Source organism: Calonectris borealis, chromosome 5, assembly GCF_964195595.1.
Source record: "Calonectris borealis chromosome 5, bCalBor7.hap1.2, whole genome shotgun sequence".
NCBI classification, from domain to species: Eukaryota; Metazoa; Chordata; class Aves; order Procellariiformes; family Procellariidae; genus Calonectris; species Calonectris borealis.
The window spans coordinates 14,557,392-14,578,888 of NC_134316.1; the positions used below are offsets into that span (position 1 = coordinate 14,557,392).

At 48.1% G+C, this 21,497-nt stretch overlaps 1 protein-coding gene across 1 annotated transcript; it reads right to left on the reverse strand.

Moving 5' to 3' along the window:
• Positions 1–6,050: 6,050 nt before the first annotated feature.
• On the reverse strand, positions 6,051–21,497 carry CYP46A1 (cytochrome P450 family 46 subfamily A member 1). The gene is made up of 15 exons (XM_075151100.1): positions 21,339–21,497; positions 18,047–18,124; positions 17,690–17,771; positions 17,066–17,139; positions 16,308–16,394; positions 15,471–15,609; positions 14,764–14,874; positions 13,800–13,956; positions 13,406–13,468; positions 12,246–12,318; positions 11,723–11,807; positions 9,872–9,982; positions 9,519–9,607; positions 8,562–8,628; positions 6,051–7,676 (listed from the first exon to the last, which is right to left on the reverse strand). The coding sequence occupies exons 1-15, from the start codon at positions 21,464–21,466 to the stop codon at positions 7,515–7,517; spliced, it is 1,506 nt and encodes a 501-aa protein (XP_075007201.1). The 5' UTR covers positions 21,467–21,497; the 3' UTR covers positions 6,051–7,514.

A 21,497-nucleotide genomic window follows, 5' to 3' on the forward strand; every position in this document is an offset into this window, starting at 1 on the left:
TAAAAATAATAATGATTAATTATTTATTTGCTTTATAGTAGCACTTAAGGATTCCTGCCAAAATCATGGCTCTGCTGTGCAAGGCTTCTTGCAGACAACAGCACAAGAGGTGGCCTCGCTTGATGGAGCTGACACCTTGAATAGGAAACACAGCAAAGTGCTGCAGCAAGGATGTAACAGAGGAGTACGTACGTGGTCATTTGTGTGTCCTTTAGTTCCTTGGAGGGTTTGTGCAAATGACAGAAGGGAGAGGAGGTGGAGGTAAAGAGGGAAGGGATGGAAGGTGAGGGTGAGCAAGGCAAGGATGAACACGTACCAGAAGAGCTGGAAAGACCTCACAGAGTTGGACTCTTGCCTGGTGCTTGGTGCCAGTATCCCCTGCTAGGATCCCCAGGATGGATCCAGCATAATCGCTTACTGGCCACTGGTGGTGCCTCAGGCACTGGAATCATAGAATCATAGAATCATAGAATCATAGAATCATACAGGTTAGAAAAGACCTCTAAGATCATCGTGTCCAACCATCAACCCAACACACCATGCCCACTACACCATGTCCCTAAGGGCCTCATCTACACGTCTTTTAAATACCTCCAGGGATGGTGACTCCACCACTTCCCTGGGCAGCCTGTTCCAAGGCCTGACCACTCTTTCAGTAAAGAAATTTCTCCTAATGTTCAATCTAAACCTCCCTTGGTGCAACTTGAGGCCATTTCCTCTTGTCCTATCGCTAGTTACTTGGCAGAAGAGACCAACACCCACGTCGCTACAACCTCCTTTCAGGTAGTTGTAGAGCGCGATGAGGTCTCCCCTCAGCCTCCTCTTCTCCAGGCTAAACAACCCCAGTTCCCTCAGCCGCTCCTCATCAGACTTGTGCTCCAGGCCCTTCACCAGCTTCGGTGCCCTCCTCTGGACACGCTCCAGCACCTCCATGTCCTTCTTGTAGTGAGGGGCCCAAAACTGAACACAGTATTCGAGGTGCGGCCTCACCAGTGCCGAGTACAGGGGCACGATCACCTCCCTGCTCCTGCTGGCCACACTATTTCTGATACAGGCCAGGATGCCATTGGCCTTCTTGGCCACCTGAGCACACTGCTGGCTCATGTTCAGCTGGCTGTCAATCAGCACCCCCAGGTCCTTTTCCTCTGGGCAGCTTTCCAGCCACTCTTCCCCAAGCCTGTAGCGTTGCCTGGGGTTGTTGTGGCCGAAGTGCAGGACCCGGCACTTGGCCTTGTTGAATCTCATACAGTTGGCCTCGGCCCATCGATCCAGCCTGTCCAGGTCCCTCTGCAGAGCCTTCCTACCCTCGAGCAGATCAACACTCCCGCCCAGCTTGGTGTCGTCTGCAAACTTACTGAGGGAGCACTCGATCCCCTCGTCCAGATCGTTGATAAAGATATTGAACAGGACCGGCCCCAGTACTGAGCCCTGGGGAACACCACTCGTGACCGGCCGCCAACTGGATTTAACTCCGTTGACCACAACTCTCTGGGCTCGGCCGTCCAGCCAGTTTTTTACCCAGCAATGATGCTGGAGATGCTCCAGGGTCTGCTTGTAGCTTACAGTGCTGTGATCTTCTGAGGAAATGGAGCGAGACCGAGGCTTAATTAAATAAAGTCCATTTGAAAAGAAGGAAGCAGTTCTTTAATATTTTTACAATGGGTCTGTACTGGAGGAACAACTTCTCCTGCACTAGTCCAGTAAGGATGCTGGCATAGGATAAAGAGTCCAAGACCCTCAGCTGGACCTCAGGTGGGGGCACGATAGATAGGAAGCAAATCCTATAGACGGACCAAAGAGGAGGACAGCTGGAGCATGAGACATCAGTGTGGTGATATTTCCACAGCGAAGGAGAGGAGATGTGTGGGAGGCAGCATTGCTGAGAGAAGGAGGGCATGGAGCTAAAGAGGAAGGATGAGAGGCAGAAGTTCAGTATTGGAACTAAATGCCCTGCTAGCAGGGCTAGCCTGCTGGTGCAGTCTGGCTCTGAAGACAGTCTTCAGACTAGTACAGACCAGAAAAGTTGAAGTGCCAGGTATGTTCCTAGGCACTGGCACTTGATCTTCCCTGTAGCCCTGTTGTTAGAGCAGCCCCTGGCCACTACCACTCTCCTGACAATTCCTGGTATGATCTGGGAGTCAAGATGTACCAGAGACCACTCCTGATACGCAGGCTGCACATGGTCACTGTATTTTGAAGAATAAGAGAGCTCGATAGACACGGATGTTCTGTTCACTGTCTCAGTGCCAGGGAAAAGTCTGGGGCATATTTCCTTCGTTAATATAGATGTCACCTAAGTGTTTTGAAGAGAGAGGAGGAAACAGTACCAGTCCTTGAGAAGAGGTAGAGGTCCTGCTCCTGAGTGCTGCCTTGCTCCCAGGAGCTCTGGGGGCCTTTGCTGGCTGAACCAGGAGGATCAGAAGATGGTTTGTTCTGAGGGTACAAAACTGTTAGAGAAGTTCAGAGCAGAGCTCGTGTGTGTCAATGGCCCTGGGAGGAAGCAAAGAAGTGCTGAACATAGAGCAAACTGCCGTCAGGGAGGAGTCTGGCTGCTCACCACAGGGATGGCAAATAGCTTTGACTGTGTCCACCCCAGAGCCTGCTGAGATAGCGGAGCAGGACAAGCCCACTCCAGGGCCTGAACGGGAAATACCTCAGTCAGTAGTTCCCGTTTCGTTAAACACCCATCACTAATGATTCAGAGACAGATGAAAAATACTCACTGCCTTGCATGGACCCGTGCACGGGCACATGTGGGCATGGTGAGCGGGGCAGGGCTTGCCACCAAACATTTCACACGGAGGTCTTATGTGAGAAGGGAAGGCATTGTAGACAGTTGTCTGAGCCTGCTAGCTTTGACCTCTTTATGTCATTTTATTTTCCGTTTGCTGAGCCTCCCTGACTCACAGTACCTGCAGCTGAGGGGCTGTGAGTCTATAGCAAGAAACTGAGGTCACAGGGAGTAAAACAGAGTAAAGAGCCCCCCTTCGGCTTCAGTGTCACCTGGCTGCAGCCTCCAAACCTCACCACAAGACAGACAGGCAGTGATTAATTACAAGTAATGTCATCAAGTGTCCTGCAGAGCAGACCAAAGCATTGGCATGGGCAGCAAGATGGAGAAACCTTAAAATGCTCCTACTGAGGTGCTGGCAGGATTGCAGTGTCCCACTGTGGGCAGTTCCCCTACCCTGCTGGTGCCTCCCTTGTCCCTGATATTACTGAAAGAGTGAAGAAGAGCAGACCCACTGCCTCAGTGAGGAAATGTTATTCCTCCTCTAAAAGTGCTTCTTTTGTCCCCAAGTCCAGCAGAAGACAAGATGTTGCAATTTGGGGGAAAATTGAGAGGAGGTGCAACAGTCCTGCTGCACCCAGTACATCCCATCCCATCCCATCCCATCCCATCCCATCCCATCCCATCCCATCCCATCCCTCTCTTGTAAAACAGCAGAAGGAAGTGTCTGACTGTATTGCCTTTGCCAGCACATAAGCGCTGTGTGGAGGACACAGGTTGAGTACGTGTTGTGGACACCTGCTTTGTGACTGTCTTATCTCAATAGCAGATGTTGCTTAGATCCAGGGAAGGCCTCCTGTTGCAGCTCTCATCATATAACCACACCGAGTGCAAATGCGTGTATAGTTATCCTGTGTGGGCACTAGGCCCACCACATCCTAGGAGGACCAGGTTTTCTGAAGACCCGGTGATTAGATGTGCACCCCTAGCACAGTGCTCTAAAGCTGCTGTGGTGAAGAAAGCAATTAGGAGCTGGCCATGGCTGGATAGATGAGCCTGAAAGGGAACAAAATATCCCAATTCCTGCTCTGCATACCTGGCTCCAGCAATAGAGGACAGTATCTTACGCTTTCTTATCTACATTCATTCCCCCAGAGGCTATAGATGGAGCAGAAGGCTGTCCGCTGTTCAGAAAATATCAGGCTATGCTATAATTGCAATGACTGTGATTGAATCCTGTGCTTCTGCGCTTCTCCTGGCTTCCTGCAAGGGCTAGGAGGAGATTCCTCTCATGCAAAATTGTGGTGGTTTTCCCACTTCCCTCCTGGCCCTAGTGCTAGCTGGGCTGCTCTCTGGAAATGTAGGTGAGTCTGTACAGGAGGTGTAGGTGCAAACTGGGAGTCTCCTGTGCTCCTGGCTAGCCGGGGTGAGAAAGGATCACCTTCCCCCATGCCAGCGGTGAAGGAATTTGCCCTCCTCTGAAAGACAGAGGCTGCTCTGGGTGCGTGTCCCCTAACTGGTTCCCTCCTGTCCCAAGAGGTCTCGGCAGCAGCATTTCTGCTCTATGACACTTATGTAAAAGGGATAAGATCAAGCTCTTGGATTAGCATAAAAAACCTGGGGAGAAATCCTAGGGGGGAAGTCCTCACTCTAAGCACATACATGAAAGTCCTGGGCATCAATCCAGAAGAGGGAGGCAAAGAGTTTATAGGTCTGGGAGGGGGATCAAGGAAACCTGCAGCAGCCATTGTCAGAACAGGAGGAAGACTTGGACACCTCTGAGAAAGACTCTTGGGAATGAGTGTTGCCACCGGTGCCCTCACCTTTGGGGGTAGCTGCTTACCTTGACTCCTGAGCTTCTGGATGCCTCCAAAGAGTTCCTGTCCATCTGCAAGCGTGCACATCTGGGGCAGGGTGAAAGCAAGAGGAGCTGCTGGAGGGCAGGCTCCTACCTACAGGGTGCAGGGGCAGGAGCTGTCCTGAGCAGCCTGGCTTTGCAGTTCCATGTCAACTGAGAAGCCTTTTTGCATCCAGCCTCCAGGGACACCACACACGGCTGCGCTGGGCCTTGCCTGGGTGGCACCCAGGGAAAAATCACTCCACCAGCCATTTCCAGATTTTGCTTTGTTTTGCCCAAGAGCCAGGAAAAGGATAAGAAGAAAATTAGCTGCAGGTATGATACTTTCTTACAAGCCACTGGGAAGAGCACGAGGGAGAGAGACCTTGCTCTGCTCTTTTGCCTTACCGTCTACGACCCCTAGCAGAGTGCTTGGTGCAGATAAAGATTGCTTGCCCCAGAAGTGAAATAACGCGTTTCTCTTCCCCAGAATAAGGAAAAACTGTCCCCTTCTGTGGTGTCCAAGAAAGCTGCATCCTCCAGGTCTTTTTATAGCCATGGCGGGCACAGCTGTGTCTCCCTAGGCACTTCTGGCCTGAAGTTTCTGAACAGGGTTTGGCAGAGCCTGTGCTGGCACCCAGCTGGCATACACGGCCCCAGGGAGCAGCTTTCCTGGACCTGCTCCTTTTTTTTGGCGGACAAGGGATCACCTCCTGGCTGGGGGTGCAGGATGAAACCGTGAGAACACTGCAGGGTGTTTACACAACATCACAGGGCATCATCTGCTCCTGCCGTATGATGCCCTGGAGGAGCCAGGACACCCTGTCTCCTAAGAGGAGCTGTCAAGGCTGAGGAACGCTGCTCCTGTTGGGTGCATCGACAAGGCGAGCTTGCCATCTGCTGGAAAGCGATCAGCATTGACAGGTGACAGTCTGGCAAGAGCTCTTGGGTGCAAGAACAGAAGGGCCTGTGTCAGCAGTCCCTGGAGAGCTGGATGGCATTTGGGCTTGCAGAGAGAGCAGAAAGAGCATCCTCTGAGGGGGCTAAGCACAGAGCAGGCAGGAAGCTCCGGTCTCGGGCAGATGAGATCTGACAAAACTCGCTGCTGGGTTTTAAGATGCTACCCTCCCCTTGAGCCCGCCTTGGAGGTGTCCGTCCCCACTGCAGAGGTACCAGAAGGAAATACATGTTTGTGCGACTAATGCATCTCAGCTCATTCATTAGTAGGGCAGAGCGGAGAGCTGGCGTGGTGGCACCTCGCATCTCCACAGCACGATTTGCCAGTGTGTCTGTTGAGCTGTCTGTGTGCTGTTCACAGCTTCCCCCACCATTCCCTACACTGCTGAGATACTTTCCTCCCTTTGACATATTCTCAGGATTCAGCCTTGTGTTATGCCACCAGCACGTCTAGCCCGACCGGCATCGAGCATCCCGCTCCCGACCGCGTCAGCTCCCAGCAACACACGTCCAGCTGGAGAGTCCTCAGTTTTCCCAATGAGATTTTATTAATGTCTAGGAGGATATAAGCAGTTCTCCAGCACAAGGGATTGAAGAGCTGTTCTACCAATAGATGGACGAAACCTTCCCTAGCAATACAAGTATTGGTACCTCTGGGTATAAGTCATACTAATACATTGTATAACATTGTTTATGTTATCAAAAGCTGCATCATCCTTACTGGCCTGCTATCCCACTGCTGCACTGAATGAGACGGTGCACGACAGGAGCAGAGCCAGGGAAAGCTCTAGGACGTTACTCTCCTGGTGTGGAAACCACTACGGGAACGCGGCTGCGTACAGACTGTGTTCTTGCCCTTTTAATTCAAAAAGGTAAGAAATAACAGTGGTAGCACCAAGTGTCTTGAATTCCCTGTATTTCATGATAGATGAGGCCCAAACTCATATTAGGTATCCACTTATTTCTGGAAGGTGGCATTTTCACATGATGATTTTTTCCCTAGCAGAGCCAGACTGCAAGCCCGCAGGCAGCAAGCAATTTTGGCACATCTGCAGAAAAAGGGGGTGCAGGACCTTCTCCTGCCTCTAGCTCAAGTTGCAGATGCATTTCTTCAGTGGCAATATCATTTTAAGCAGCATTTGGTTCCAGGCACTGACTTCCAAACCCTGCTGTACCTACTACACTGGTCCAAGCATCTGTGTAGCTTCACGGTGAGCCAGATGGGGAAAATGACCCAAGTTAAAATAAACCTAGCAAGACCCCCAAATGAACAGTGTCTCAGGAAAATGAGCACAGGCCGTGGGGACAGGTAGGAGGCAGCAGGAGAGCCCCTTTCTACAGCATGGATTGTGAATTTCCACTCTGAATAATATTGGAAGAAAAGTAGGAGACACTGAAGAAAAATGAGGCAGAAGCAACAGGGAGAAGTGTGGCCACAGTCTTTGATTTTTGTTTCAGACTGCTCCTATCAATCATTCTTCTCATTTAGAGCAGGGATGGGAAAATTGCTTTGACCAAGAGAATAGCGCCAAACTTCTCTTCCCAAGTTCAGCCCAAATCTTGTGTTCTACTAAGTTTTCTGATTTCATTGTGTAAATAGGAAACTCCCCAAACAAGGGCTTTCTTAGACCATGTTGTGTCGTAAGTAAACTTGGTGGAAACCATCAGCTGGGATTTGAGTGTAGGTTTGTGCAGAGCTCCAGGGATACTCCAGTGAAAGGATGTTCTTCTCCAAGTCTGGTCAGAACCAAATAGTCCCTCAGGAAAATAACAGGCTTTGCAATTCCAAGTACGCTTCCAGATCAAGGATGCTCACTAGAGTGACTCTCCTAAGGTTTTCTTCAGTAAATGATGAAGAAGGCTAGGAAAAAAAATCAGTCTAGTAATCCTCTAAAGGGGCCTGCAAAATCTAACCTTTGATTAGTGTGAAGATCTTCAAAATCAGAAGAAGCGCTACTACTACCATGTCATGCTCCCCTCCCTGAGTAGTCACACCTGGCAGCTTCTTGCAGGGCTCCTTGGCTTTAATTTACACATTACTCCATCTAGTGGCCTAAGGGTTCCAGCATCCAAGAGTTTAAAACTCTGCCCTGGTACCAGCTGGAATTCAAACCTCTGCAGCAATTTTGCCATCACCACTTTCGCCTCCATCTGTTAAGAAGAAAAGCAAAGTCACCATCAGTGACAGCAAATACAGCTTGGACTGCAGCTACTTGAAGTCAGTGTATTATGTCATGCTGCTTTGTCAATATAGAGATTGGAAAGTTAATGTTACTCTGTTAATGCAGCCGGCTGAGTTTGGGTAGGAAGAAGTCGCCTGGGGCTTCCTGGATTTGAAGGCAACTGACAGGCACTAAGATCTGTCCCTGTGTTCATGTGTTAACCCCATTTTGGAAATCAGAGGTAAAACCAAGCTCTTTAACCTGAAGATTTTGAGCACTGGTGCTTAGATGAACCCAAAGCACAGACCCAAAGAGCTGGCCTCCTGCTGTCCTTCCAAAATGCTCTCTTGCCATGCTCAGGTACTCACATACTTCATTAAATTGTTCCTCCCACCCACGCAGTCCCCTCCTCACCTTCTCAGAGCCAGTCCTGGCTTGTGCCCTTCTGCCAGCTGGTGTTTTCCCTGCCCTGACGCTGCCAGCTGCAGCCACGGGATGGTCCCTAAGAGCCCCTGCACACCCCTGTCTGTCTGACCTCGGCTGGCAAAGGGATGTTGACGTGATTCCCATCAAGGGGTTTGGATTCAAGCAGGGTGACCCAGGACAGTTCAGAAGGAGAGCAGCCTGCTGCCCCCTCCCCTGCAGGCCCCTGGGCTGCATGCGGGCTCAGGTGACGTGGGAGCAGTTCGGTACGTGTATGTCTGCTCACGTGATAGTGTTTGAGAGACATGTCCTGCTGTGGGCATGGTGGGGATCTTCCCTCTAGAGGGAAGAGGGTCAGTGCACCATCAGGATGGCCTTTGGTCTGCCGCCCAGCACACCCTGACCTGGCCCAGTGCTCGCCCGTAAAGCGTTATTCCAGGCCTCTGCTTACCTGTGCAAACGCCTGCCCGATGCAGGATCGGGGTCCCAAAGAGAACGGAAAATAGCAGTAATATGGCCTGCAAAGAAAAACGTTCAAAACTGTCACTCTGCAGCTTGTTTGTAAAGAAACAAACAAGTATTTCATCACAGCAGCAAGGAAATGGTCCAAATACCACCTCACCTAGCTGACTTAAGACAATCTCCAAATTAACATTTTTTTGCTTCAGAGCGGCAATACAGCTCTGCAGCATGTTTCCTCGTCATCTCCACTTGCTGTATGGCTCAGCTCACAGAGCTGTTCTGATGCCCGCAAACCTTATTTCAAAGCTGAACGTCAAGCACACTCTAAATGCTCTCCAGCCCGTCATGAGGACGTAACGATCCACCCAATTATTGCTCCTTTGGGCAGCTCTGAACCATGTGAGTGAGGGGGCGTTTGGTTCAGGAGACCAGACTAACTCTAGGCTGAAGTAAAACCCCTGACTCACGAAGTAGATGCAGGGATCAGCACCAACTGTTTAGGTCACTGGTCCCTCCAGTTGCACTCCCGCCTACTGATTAGACTTAGGCTGCCTGCCCACGTGGCTGAAAGGCATCTTCCGACCCGCAGCCCCTTGTCCCCTCTCTAATGTGGAAACACATCAAGCATCCTGGGGCCAGGGCTGCCACAGATTAAATGTTTGTATTGCACTAAGGCAAATATACAGCCCTGGTTTTGGCCTTCACCTCAATATAAACATTAAATAACATTAGTATTGGTCTTTTTTGTAAGGTATTTTGTGAGGTCTAAAGAACTTCTGAACAAAAGCTGCACATTATTGCTCTCTATTTGCATTTGGATAAGGATTTAGCATTACTCATACTGGAATGGAAAAATAGTTTTATTCTACTTTTTTCCCCTTGAAATCTCTTCCTGTAATGGTTCCTTATTACATATTTAATAACCTGGGAGTACAAAGAAACTCACTTAGGTGCATCTTTGCTGAATCGGTCGGGATTGAAAGTGAGTGGATCCTTGAAATACCTTTCCATCCTTCCCATTATGTAAGTGCTGAACTGTCAAGAAAGAGTTCATCTGCATTAGTCAGGAGCAGCACGCTGAAAATGCCTCTTTGCTGTCACAGGTACAAAACCATAACTGCCTTCCACTCCCCAGGCAAAAACAATCCAGAGTCCCAATTCATACCCCAGTTTTGCCTAAAATTTCAGAGAGGCCAGCAGAAATATACCCAGGGAGTGCTTTGGCCCTCTGATACACAGATCCATTACATTTGGATCGACTGCAGCAGCTAAAAGCTGCTGGTGGTGGATGGAACTCACAACGAGCATTGTTTTCGCAGGAATTCTGACGCCGTCGACGACGTGCTCCTTCTCCATCCAGCGTATCGTCCCCGGGAGGGGCGGGTACAGCCGCAGTGATTCCTTCAAAACCTGCATCAGCGAAAAGCACAAAAGGTCAGTTAGTTAATACAGCGTAGGAAGCAGAAATAAAATTAATTACCTCCCTACGGCATTTCGCTTTGGCTAAATGGGAGCTTTTGACTTGTGGAAGAGATGCTGGTACCTCCCTTGGACTTGTTGTCAGGTCAACAACTAAGTGAAAAAGTACTGGGAAGCAAATCCAAAGGGATGTCTAAGAGTGAAGTCTCATGCCACCGATGAGCCACTCTCGGTGCTGGCTGCCATGAGGATGGGTGGTTGCTCCCACCTCCTTCCCACTCTCAGCACTGCGCTCCCACTCCTGCCTTTGTCCTGCTTCTGCTGCTCGGGGAACTGAGCCAGGTCAGAGCACCAAAATGACAAAAAACAACCTGGCAAAGGGAACAGTGAGAAAAAATGGAATGACACCAGTTCTTTTGGTGGCAGTGAGCTGTAAGAATGGCTTATTTCATCGAAGTGAAATCTAATTAAGAGTGCACATTAGCATCACACTGCAAATGCAATTAATGGTGTGTATGCATGAGTGGATTAATGAAAAAGAAGCGTGGACAAAAGGATTCAGAATTGCCTGAGCGACAGGAGAGGAGTCCTATGGTCTCTGATACTCCACTGATGGACTGGTTCTGACCAAGGGTGACTGTGATTTTGGTTGTACAGATCCAAGCTTGTTCTGTTAAATAAATGGTCTGCTTTGAGGGGCTCTCATGTGATCCATCTTAAAACTGAAAGACTTAGTCCTAACTGGAGTGGTATAATTGTGATGATGTTTGGAGAAGCCTAAGGAAACTTGCTGATTTCTGTAATCACAGGGAGATGCCTTTTCCTTATGAGAAATACAGCTCTGAAAGCTACCCGCTGTCAAAGCACAGTGATTTGTGGGATGGGATACGGCAAATGGTAAAACACCATCACCCACCTTGACACCGCAGTTTAAGAGAAGAGCGATCATGGCAGACTACTAAAATCACAGGCAATTTAAGAGGGAGAATAGCTGCCAGGACTGTGATTCAGCCTCTCCTGAGGGCTACTGGTGTCCCCCATCTTGTAAAAAAGGATATGCAACACAAATGCTGGCAAGTAGCCAAGCCCTGGCTTTGCAGTTCATTACCAACCAGCATTTCTACACGCAAGACCTCTTTTAGGACCAAACCTTGCTACCCCCCGAGTGACTGAAGAGGGTTTCAAGACCAAATAATAAAAAATGGAAATTGCAAAAAATAGCCATTCTTTTTGGATGTTGTCAAGTCCTGCTGAGTTTATGGCACATGGTGAGAGATCATAGGTGGAAATGCTTTAACAATAATAGAACAAAAATAGAGTTGTGAGTTTGGGCAGCGCCTGGGGCTCATGCACAGGTTGGGCTTGAAGTTGCAAACGCTTCTTAAAATACAGCTATGGTTTCAGCTTAAACAGGTAGGGATTAAGCAACTCCGCTCTAGCTCCCAGCTTGGTTATAAAGAAAGCTTTCTTTATAAAGAAAATAAAGAGAGATTTTGGAAAGATGAGACTTTGGAAAGAAATTTGAGGACCATCCTTCCCATCAAGGCTGGGCTGCTGCAAATGGCTCATGGTACCTGCTTGCCGACTCTCTGGGGACAAACACTGTCAGGATCAAATATTGGCATTGCTCTTAAAATTTTAAGGGTGCGGGGCTCCTCTTGGCAGTCCCATGAGATGGCAGGAGTGCTACCAAACAGCTCTGACTGGTATTTTACCTCACTCCTACAGTACCTGCGATAAGTAGGTGAGTTTGCCAAGATCCTCATAGACAATGTCTCTCTTGGCACCAAGAACTTCATCCACTTCGGCCTGAAGCCTGCAGTTAAATTAAAAAATGTTAGTTGCAGACGCCCATTTCTTGCTAGGCGTTGACAAATTACATTTTTTACTTTCCAGACACTGAGTTGGACTTTGACTCCCATCCTCAGGGGAAATGCCTACTGATTCCCAGCCAGCCTGCCTGAACTTGTGCCTCATATCGGGATGGAGCAATGTGTGTACAATGCAGCTGAATCAGGCAGGACGCAGAACCAGCTTTGTATAAAGGCTTTGAAAAAAAATCACTTAAGATTAATTATTCCAATTCCATCTAAACTTTTTTCAAATTTTAGATACATTGGGACTATGAAACTATTTATTTTGGAAGGGAGACTAGAACTTATTGGCAATTGATCCTAGCTTTTTAATAATCCTTATAATTATGTTCACCTTGAATTTAACAGCAAGCTGGGTTTGCAAATTGGAGCGCACGTACCTTTCCAGTATTTCAGGATGCTGAGCCAGTGCCATTACTGTAAATGACAACTGATTGGCAGTGGTTTCGTGACCTAATGACACCAAAAATTGGTTTAAAGGTTAGTATGAAATAATAACATCATACAAAGATGGTCTACTAGTGTGACTGCGAACAGGAAACTTTCAATGTCAGGCCCTGAATGTTTCGAGTATGCTAGAAATTAAAGGGAACACCAAAAGGGATGTAAATTCTGTATAAGGAGCTTTCAAGAATGACAAGAACAAGACATAGCCGGTAAAGATACAAGCCAGCTTGCTCAACTCAAAGCTGCAGTGGCTGCATATGGCACCTACTGGTTATGAGCCCAAGGGCCAGTGAGGTTCAACACTTACTGTGTCATATTATGGGACACATGGTCTTCCCGAGAAGCAAGAATTTACCGGTTTTGAGGGAAAAACAGAGCTTCTAATGGTCTTTCTTTGAAATGTTTGCTTTATGTGGATAGTTTTCATTTTTTCATGGATAGGTATAAGTATTATTTTAAAGCATGACAGAAAACAAGACTTCTGCAAAGATGTATTTGTTGCAATAACATCTTTCTTGCGAGAGAACAATGTTTTGACTTCACCTTTTTAGGAACCTAAATCCTACTGACTTGCGAGATCGATCTTTCTACATTGTTTACCTCACGTATCATCTTGGCCCCTAGTTTTTCCAATAGTCTTGACAGTGCCCTCTCTTACCAAGCACTTAATAGTACTCCTAAGGCAAGAACAGCGTTTGCTTGTGTGGGTGAAGTGATGTGAAGACACGTGGGATATATTAAAGATGCTTTCAGCGGGGTTTAGCAGGATCTGGAGGAATAGCCTTGCACCCCAGCGGGCAGTGTTACTCTCTGCACCGCAGGTTGGAAACCACTGGCCTGGCATTATTCGCTGTGTTGATATGACTTAAGGAGGACAACGTATCATTTGCCTATGAGAAAACTAAGAGTTCTCTTCAGACCTCACCCAGCTGGTCCTACGCCAGTATATTACTGCTGTCTTCCAACCCAGTGACTCTTGCTTACAGCAGCGTCACTTGGGGTGAGCAAGAATATTAATCATGATCCTGTAGACAGCCCAAGAACGAGCCCAGCTTCCCACATGACGTATCCAAACATTAAAATAGCTACCAACCTGCAACAAAGAAAGTGATAAAGTTATCCAGAATGTTTTCATCATCTCTAGTTTCCTCCAGGGCTGTCAAGACAGAAAAGCAAACGAGATTAGAAAACGTCCCCATGCCCCAGCTGGAACAGCCAGAACGCTCTGCCCGGTTTTGCTCATTTTGTCTGAGGTGGCTTCGGGAGCAGATGCTGAGCGGGCAGCTCAGCAGTGACTTGTGATCAACATTTGATCCGACACAAAGAAACGGGGAATTTTCAAAGCAACTCTCTCTATCTTCAGAGTGAAAAAACCCTCCTAAAGACATTAAAGGAGGACCAAAGTTCAGATCCCCAAACATCCTCCCCAAATCTCAAGGCACAACATGCCACAGAGAAATTCACTCAAACAGCAACGTGCCCCCTACCATCTCCTTTCAGTATCTGCGTAAGAATGTCCAGCGTGGCTTCCTTCCCGTTCCGGATGGCCTCTCTCCTCTGGTCAATGCACTCCTTCCCCACACGCCGCAGCAGCCTCACACTCTCCTTGACCTCCTTTATCAGCTTCTGTTTCCCTGGCATGTACTGAATACAGAATTTCTTTAGTCATTTTATTCCTTTTGCTGGTAAAAAAAATATTGCCAGTGTTATTTTTCAAGCGAGCACCTTGTTTTCTGCTAAATGACATTTGTCACAAAAACGTCTGCTCTCCACAGAACAAAGTGAACATCCCCAAGGTGAAGGGTTTGGCCTGAAATGAGAAATATTCCAATCCAGGCATGCTGATGTCCTGCCTTGTCAGAGCCGATGTTTTGAGCACCGTGAGCAAAATTCCTCACCTCTCCACAGAGAGAAACTGCAGCATGTGATACAGAATTTCACCTCTGGGCCCAAAAAGGAAAAAAGGAGCTCTAAAAGCCTGAACTACAGCTTTCACGAGAAACCGTGGAATGATTTTTTAACTTAAATATTTCAGATTACATCCATAATTTCCTAGTATATGAATTTTGGTAAAAAATATAATTTTTCTACGGTAAGAAAGTTCAAATTTCTTCCACCTTGAGTGAAGGCTGCCATCCTTCTTCGACAAATGGCAAAAATCTCAATATTTGCAATGATGGGTGTGAAAGTGTAAAACCATATGAGAAGATGACACATGCATGGGGGAAGAAAAGACAGAAAGACAGAAAGGAAGCATTAAATATTAATGTTAATTTTGCAAGTGTTTCAAAGCACTAATGAATTTTATCTCAATGCACATTGGAGGGAAAGAGCTACTGATGACCCTTTCCCCGTCGTACATGGGCCTCGCACAGCTCCGGCCCACTCGAGCAGGAGCAGGGGCTCCAGCTGGGCGCGAGGAGAGAGGACTGAAGTGGGGTGCATACAGACCTGCACGAGGGGGATGCGCATCTTGGTCATTCCCTCCAAAACCATGGTCACAGCGTGCGGGAAAGGCGTCTGGTCATCGCTCAGTGCGTTTAATTCCAAGCCAAAGGCTACCTGAGGAGCAGGAGACAAAAAGGCAGCAACTTGCTGCATCCTCCTGGCTCCCTGGGGCTGGGGTGAAAGAGCAGGATGGCCTCACACCGCTGCCTTTTCCCCTAAAAATACCTCAGGCCAGATCCTGCCTTGCAGAAGGCTGCGAGGGAAGGGTAATATCTACATTATGCCTCCTCCTTATTTGAGGAGATTAATAATTTGCTATTACTCCCCATTCATTCCAAACTGTTTTGCATAGAGAAGGGAAAAGCCAGGGTAAGGCAGACTTCATGCTGACATACAATGGTAATAATACAACAAGCACTGGTGTGCCCCGTTTGGTACAAGGGGTGGGAGGTACGAGGATGTTCGGGCTTTTGCCAAGGGTCCCCATCCTGCAGGCCACCCCTAGGTTGTGCAGACCCTTCCCTAACTGCCCCTTCCTATGGCTCAGCCCAAATGGAAGTGGCAGAATTAGTCCTTCAGCTCTTCTGGCACTGGTGGGTAAAGGTCTTGTTCCCTGGCTCCGGCTCCTGATCCCGTCCTGCTGCCGGTACCTGTTACTTCCATTCCTTCCTGCCAGTCGCAGAGGAAATAAGAAAACGGACAGCGGGTACCTTTGCAATGATATCCATAGTCACCCGGTTCATCATCGTCAGCATGCTAAACTCTTTTTTTCCATCTGCCTTTTCCTCTAGCTTCTCCATCAGCTCCTCTGCTTTTTCATTAAAAGTTTCCATCAGACCAATCAGGTAGCTGAACAATCAATAAAAATGGGGGCTCTGGAGAGGACATCTTTGCTCAGGCAAAATTACCTTCATTATTTTCCATAGAAAGTTGTAAAATTTTTTTTTTTTAATTTATAATAAATTTGCCTTAATACTTTAAAAAGCAAACAGATAAAATGAGCTAAATTCTTCTTCTAGCAGCCCCGCTCCATCCTGCCATGTAAACAATGGCTGTCGTGGCAAAGGGCTTTGGCCTGCGCATGCCAAAGCAAATGGACTTTATCTTCAGACCCTGAACGCAATGCCTCGAGGCACACACAAGCAAACCAGACCAAGCCCCTGCGTATCAATCACACTGCATCTCCCACAGGGAATCACTCAGGTGAATGATGAGGCTTGCCCATGTCAAATCCCCGAGGTCTGTTTCTGACAGCGTAAGGCAGCCGTCACCACACTCCTGGATACGCAACCCTGGGACCTTTCTGCCGTCGCTGAGCTCATATGGGTGTCACTGCCCCATGGGAAGTCTGGTCAAATTATACTTGTCATGGAAATGGTGCGTTGGACTCTTAAGTAAAATGTGATTTTGGCACCAAATGTTTTTTTTTCCTCTTTCTAAATATCAAATAATGGGTATCAAATTTCTAAATATCAAATAATGACAGGGAGAATCACGAAAATACAGTAGAAATAACAGGCTGGACATCCCAGATATATCTGCCTTACGTTCGGCTGAAAGCTGGATCCATTATCTTCCGCTGCTTGTGCCAATGCTCGTGGTTGCAAACAGTTACCAAGCCATTCCCTAGAAACCTAGCATTTAGGAAAACAAGGAAAGGAATAGCTTTCAGCAAGGGAGGCAGCCAAACCCCATGTAGTCACAAAGATAACTCTTCCACATCTACTTTCTTGTATTTTTCCCATGTGTAGGGAGCACCGTGCTGCTTTGAGTACACAGTTGTTGCATCACCGTGGACAACGACTGAATTGCAGATATGTTTTGCCTGGTAGGTGTGGATTGCTGAGTCCAGTAAGATTCTGATTCATTACAGCTGTTATGCAAATAATTAATAGAATAACTGGATTATTATATTTTTAAAAGCTTCAGGCTAATGGAGAAAAATCCCCTTTTTTGTTATTGTACTTAGGAGCTGGAAGCTCCCATGCATTAAGAAATAATTCAGTGCTCTAAAATCTAAGTGAGAAGTTTGATGATGGTCTTGAGCAAACGGTTCTGAGACTAACTGAACATCCACAGGAGGGGGGGGGGGGAGAAATCCAACATAACATGACCTCCCTGACTGGGAAGACATTTGACTTGACACATAATTTAATAGGTACACGCTGCTTACATATGTCTGGAATTAGTCATTAATCCCCACACTAGGGTAAATGGTCTGAGTCAAAACAAATGTCATGCCTGTGATGTTATTAATCTTTCACTTATTTTCAGATCACAATGGCTTCAGATGGGTTTCACCTACCTCTCACCAAATATGTTGAAGATACGACCGTACACTCGCCGATCCTTTGGGTACTGTGGTGACATCAAGAACTCCTAAAATCAAATCACAGGTCAGTGAATACTGAGTGCAATCTGTTTCCCAGACAAAACATGAAAAGCCACTCACACATTCACTCTTTTCCTCCTGTAGCAATAGTCTGAAGACTAGATGAATTATTTGGTGTGCCCTGATTCCCCAGTTCCTGTGCTGCTAACTTTTTTTGCATGCCTCTAGCACTTTTTGCCCAATGACCTGAAATCTCACTCTGTGGTTACTGCAAAGATTTAGAGGAAGAAATTCAGTCCCTTGTGCCACGCTCATTTGAGATATTAAGCTCTTGCAGAAAGTTTGCTTTTCAGAAATGGTGGATGCTTGCTCTATCTGCTGTTTAAATAAAGGTAACAAAGTAAATCAACTGATCAAGGAAGAAAATAAATCAGGACATCCCAGAGAACAGAGCACCTCACCCTCCCAACCCAGCCAGAGCCGCCCTCTCCGCAGGCACAGTACTGGCTGCACCGCGCTGTCCTGAACACCAGGCACCACCTCTCTCTGGAGGGACGGGCCGATCCCCACTGTTGATTCAGCTTTGTTTTGCAGTACCTTCACTCCTTCAGGAGTCAGAATCGTCACCGAGACTCTGTGAAAGGCATTAAGCCGTACAATAGGTCCATACTTCTCTGCCCTACAAGAAGGGGGGGGGAGGGGGAGGAAGAGAATTATGGTACAAACCACAAACATGTAACAGTTCAGACCCAATAACCTCAAAGACCAAAGCAGCATGTACTGGGAACTACGGCAGTCTTCAGCAAATAAAGCCATTAAGAGAAAGATCAATGCTCTCTCTCTACCAACCTTCTGAATGATGCCAAATACGTAATTCAGGGCCTCTCTGCCTTGATTTCCCAACTTGTGCTACAGGGCTACCCCACTCGATGTTTCTGATGTGTCTCAACTTACCACTGCAGGAAGAGATCATGCATAAACTCCTGTTTCCTCAGCATTCTCCACAAGATCGGCAGATGTCCAAATAAAAAGCTGCAGAAAATGAAGGTTAAGAGTGTCACAAGGATGCCAACAAAGGGTTTTGTATGGATCGCAATCCTTGTTGCTCAGTGATGCAATATGAGTGTTGCTCATGTTTTCCTCCTTGTAAGGAAAGATAAAAGTAACACCTAGCCGTGCCAATGCCCAGCCCTCACGTGGGTAAGCTGGGGACCAGGGTCCGGCTGGTGCACTCATGCAGCCAGGAAGACCAGTGCAGAGACGCAGGACAAGGTCTTTTTTGCTGCTGGATTATAGGAGATGTTTGGATCTGGGTGGGAGCTTCCAGCAAACGGCTTTGCTCTTTGCCTAGCTGACTGAATCTCCGCTGCAACTATTACGTTTCTGTACATGCAACAGACATTTGCATTAAATATTCTTTAATACACGCTCAGCCCTGATAAGTGTAACTTTGGTTCTGTCAATGGAGTTAAATTGAGTAAAATTAGGAACGGTTTCCTTCTGTCTAAAGCCATGTCACCTTAAATGCTGAAAAAAAATAAAAGGACACCCTAGAAGGATAATCACTGGTTAATATTGAAATTGCAGAAATGAATAAAAAGGGTTAACTTCAAATACAACAGCTGTATTAAAAAGTTAGAGATCAATTCCTTCCTTCAGCTGCAAGTGGTGAATTCCCACCGGCTTTGCATACATCTGAAGGAAGATTTGGCCAAGCTCCTCTCTAAATGAAGCAAGCTGCACTCGAGATCTGTTTTCCATTTAAGAGACAGACAGCCATGCTATCATTCTTTTCAGTATAAACAAGCTATAGTGGAAAAACAGGCTCTTATTTTATTTCTGTTGGAACCAGGAGGCGCTTAAAATAACAAGCACTCAAAAAAGTTACCCAACATCTACAGAAACTATTAATCCTTCACTTGTTTGACTCCTCCATTGTAACTGGACTCCAAAAAGATGTGAAAGCCCCAAATACAACAGGTGAGTCCTTCATCAGCTAAAGCTCCGGAAACCGCTCTATCTGCAGCGTACGAAGTAAGGTCCCGCTCATGGCTCCTCTTATGTGACACATGAATCTTCAGAGATATTTTTCATATTCTGTCCTGTCACTAGCCAATTAAGTCAGGTGTTATAACAGGCCTAAAACATTCATCCGCTAATGAGAAGTCCCAATTACCTACTGCATGCCATGAAAAAAACTAAGCAAGGGTTTGGTTTCGGATATATAACTATGTGACACTATCATCTGAAAACATGTATTTGCAAAAAAATCCCTTTTGCCCATTTCTTGCTATTCAGTCTTTAATATGAAGCAAACCTTTGAAGAGATGACATCCTCTCTTCACAGGTGAGCCATTCATGCCATAAAAACGACACAAAGCCACTAGGACTCACTTTTCCAGCCTGTCCTGCACAAGTCTCCTTTAGAGATGTGCTGCGTTAGTTCTGGTAAGATAAATCAGCCCAGGAAATCAAGGGTGTTAACGTAATCTTGTCATCATGCAGTCATAAGACCTTAGACAAAGTCTGAGGTTTTGATAAGATCCTGTTGTACTTCATCCTAAAACAAGGCTTTCTTAACCTTTTATCAAAGGGAAAGAGCCAAGGGCAAAGAGAAAGTCATGCATCTGGGACAGAATAACACCTTGAAACGATACAGGCTGTGGGCTGGCTGGCTGGGGAGCAGATCTGCTGACACAACCTGGGGGCTGGTCCCAGTGGGCAGCAAGCTGGACACAAGCCAGCCTTTGCTTCTGGTGCTGCTCTTCTCCAGTTTGCCAGATACAGCCTCAGCTGAGAAGTGTTTAGATTTGCATGAATCCCATTTCAGAGTAATTTGGGTTGGCAAGGACCTCTGGAGGCCACTGGTCCAGTCCCCTGCTCCGGGCCAGTCAATGTCAGAGCTATGGTACAAGGCTCAGGGCCTTACCCAGTCACTTGTGTCAGCGTTTGAGCACCCTCATGGTGAAGGTGTTTTGCCTTACACCTAACTGGGATTTCCCTTGAGACAACTTGTGCCCTTTGCCCTTTGTCTTTCATTCTGCATCTCCAAGGAGAGTCTGGCTCTGCCGTCTCATAACCATCCATTCGGCAGCTGAACACAGCCACTGGGTCCCCTCCACCCTTCAGCAGCCACTTCTTCACCCAAAGCAAGCCCAGCTCTCAGCCTCCGGGCATGCTGGCTGCCCTCCACTGGACTCATCCCAGTTTGTCAATCTCTTTCTTGTACTGGGGAGACCACCACCACACACAGCACCGGGCTTTACCTTCTTTTTTTTTTTTTTTAATAAATGACTTTTCAAAGCTGGAGGTATTTGGTTTTCCTTACCTTGGACATTTAGGAGTGGAAGCGTTTGTGCAACAGGTACTGAAATGGGGGCTTTGGACTGTCCCTGGCAATTTATACTTTTGAAAAGCTATCAACTACTTGGGCTCGCATGACATACAAGCTTCCACCTAGACATACCAGTACTAGAAAGCTTCCCAGGAAGGATCCTAGGCTGATCACCAACATCAAGCCTCAAACCCTGAAGAAGGGACAGAAAAGCAGCCACAGGGTTCCTCAAGCTGCCATTACTCTAGGGTGTTACTTCACACCTCAAAACGAACTTAAGGACAAGCAGGTTCAGGTATGCCAAGACCCGTCCTCTCTCTAATCTTAGTATCTGCCCCTGACTACACAAGGAGGCTGAAACTTGGAGTTAGGCCACTGGTCCAGTGCAGAGAGCCCCTCCTGCACGGCGGGACTGGTCGGGTCCCTTTGGTGTCGTAAGCAAACGCACAGCTCAGATGGGCAACTCTCAACCGCTCGTTTCATGCTGCAGTGGCCACCCGGAGCGACCAGCCGGGGACATCCCAGCCCGGCAGGCAGTGCTGCAGAGCAGGGCGCCGGGATCCCCGGCGATGCCCGAAGGTGCCAGCCTTTCCCGGGAAGCAGGCGCGCGTGTGCGCGGTTCCAAGCCATCCCGACCTCCGCGAGGTGGCCCTGGGCCGCCCCGGCAGGCCCTCGCCCGCCCCGGCAGGCCCTGGGCCGCCCCGGCAGGCCGCCCTGCAGCGGCGCGGGCTGCAGCGTTTACCGTCCGCTCCGGCACGTTCTGGCGGCTCCCGCGAGCGCGGCCGGGGCGCGAGGCCCACCGCTCCGGCCAGCCACGGGACCGGGCCCCGTGGGAATCGCTCTGCAGGCGCCTGAAGAACCCACCCCCGGGCCCCACCTCCTTACCCCGACCCCGCCTTGCCTGCCCCTTACCTCTCCCGCGGGGCGCCGGGGATGTGGTCGTATTTCGCGTGGATGTATTTCACGTAGCAGCAGTACAGCCCGAAGGCCAGGAGGGAGAGGGCCAGCAGCAGCCCCCCCGCCGCCCCCAGCGCCTCCATCGCCCCCGGGCGGCCGGCTGCCAGCACCGCC

Bases quoted from the DNA above. Each gene is read 5' to 3' on its own strand.
- CYP46A1 (XM_075151100.1), bottom strand. From the start codon at position 21,466: ATGGAGGCGCTGGGGGCGGCGGGGGGGCTGCTGCTGGCCCTCTCCCTC. The intron at 18,125-21,338 runs GTAAGGGGCAGG...CATTTTCTGCAG, and splicing joins CCCGGCGCCCCGCGGGAGAG to CTTTTTATTTGGACATCTGC. The intron at 16,395-17,065 runs GTAGGTGAAACC...CCTAAATGCTAG, and splicing joins TTCAACATATTTGGTGAGAG to GTTTCTAGGGAATGGCTTGG.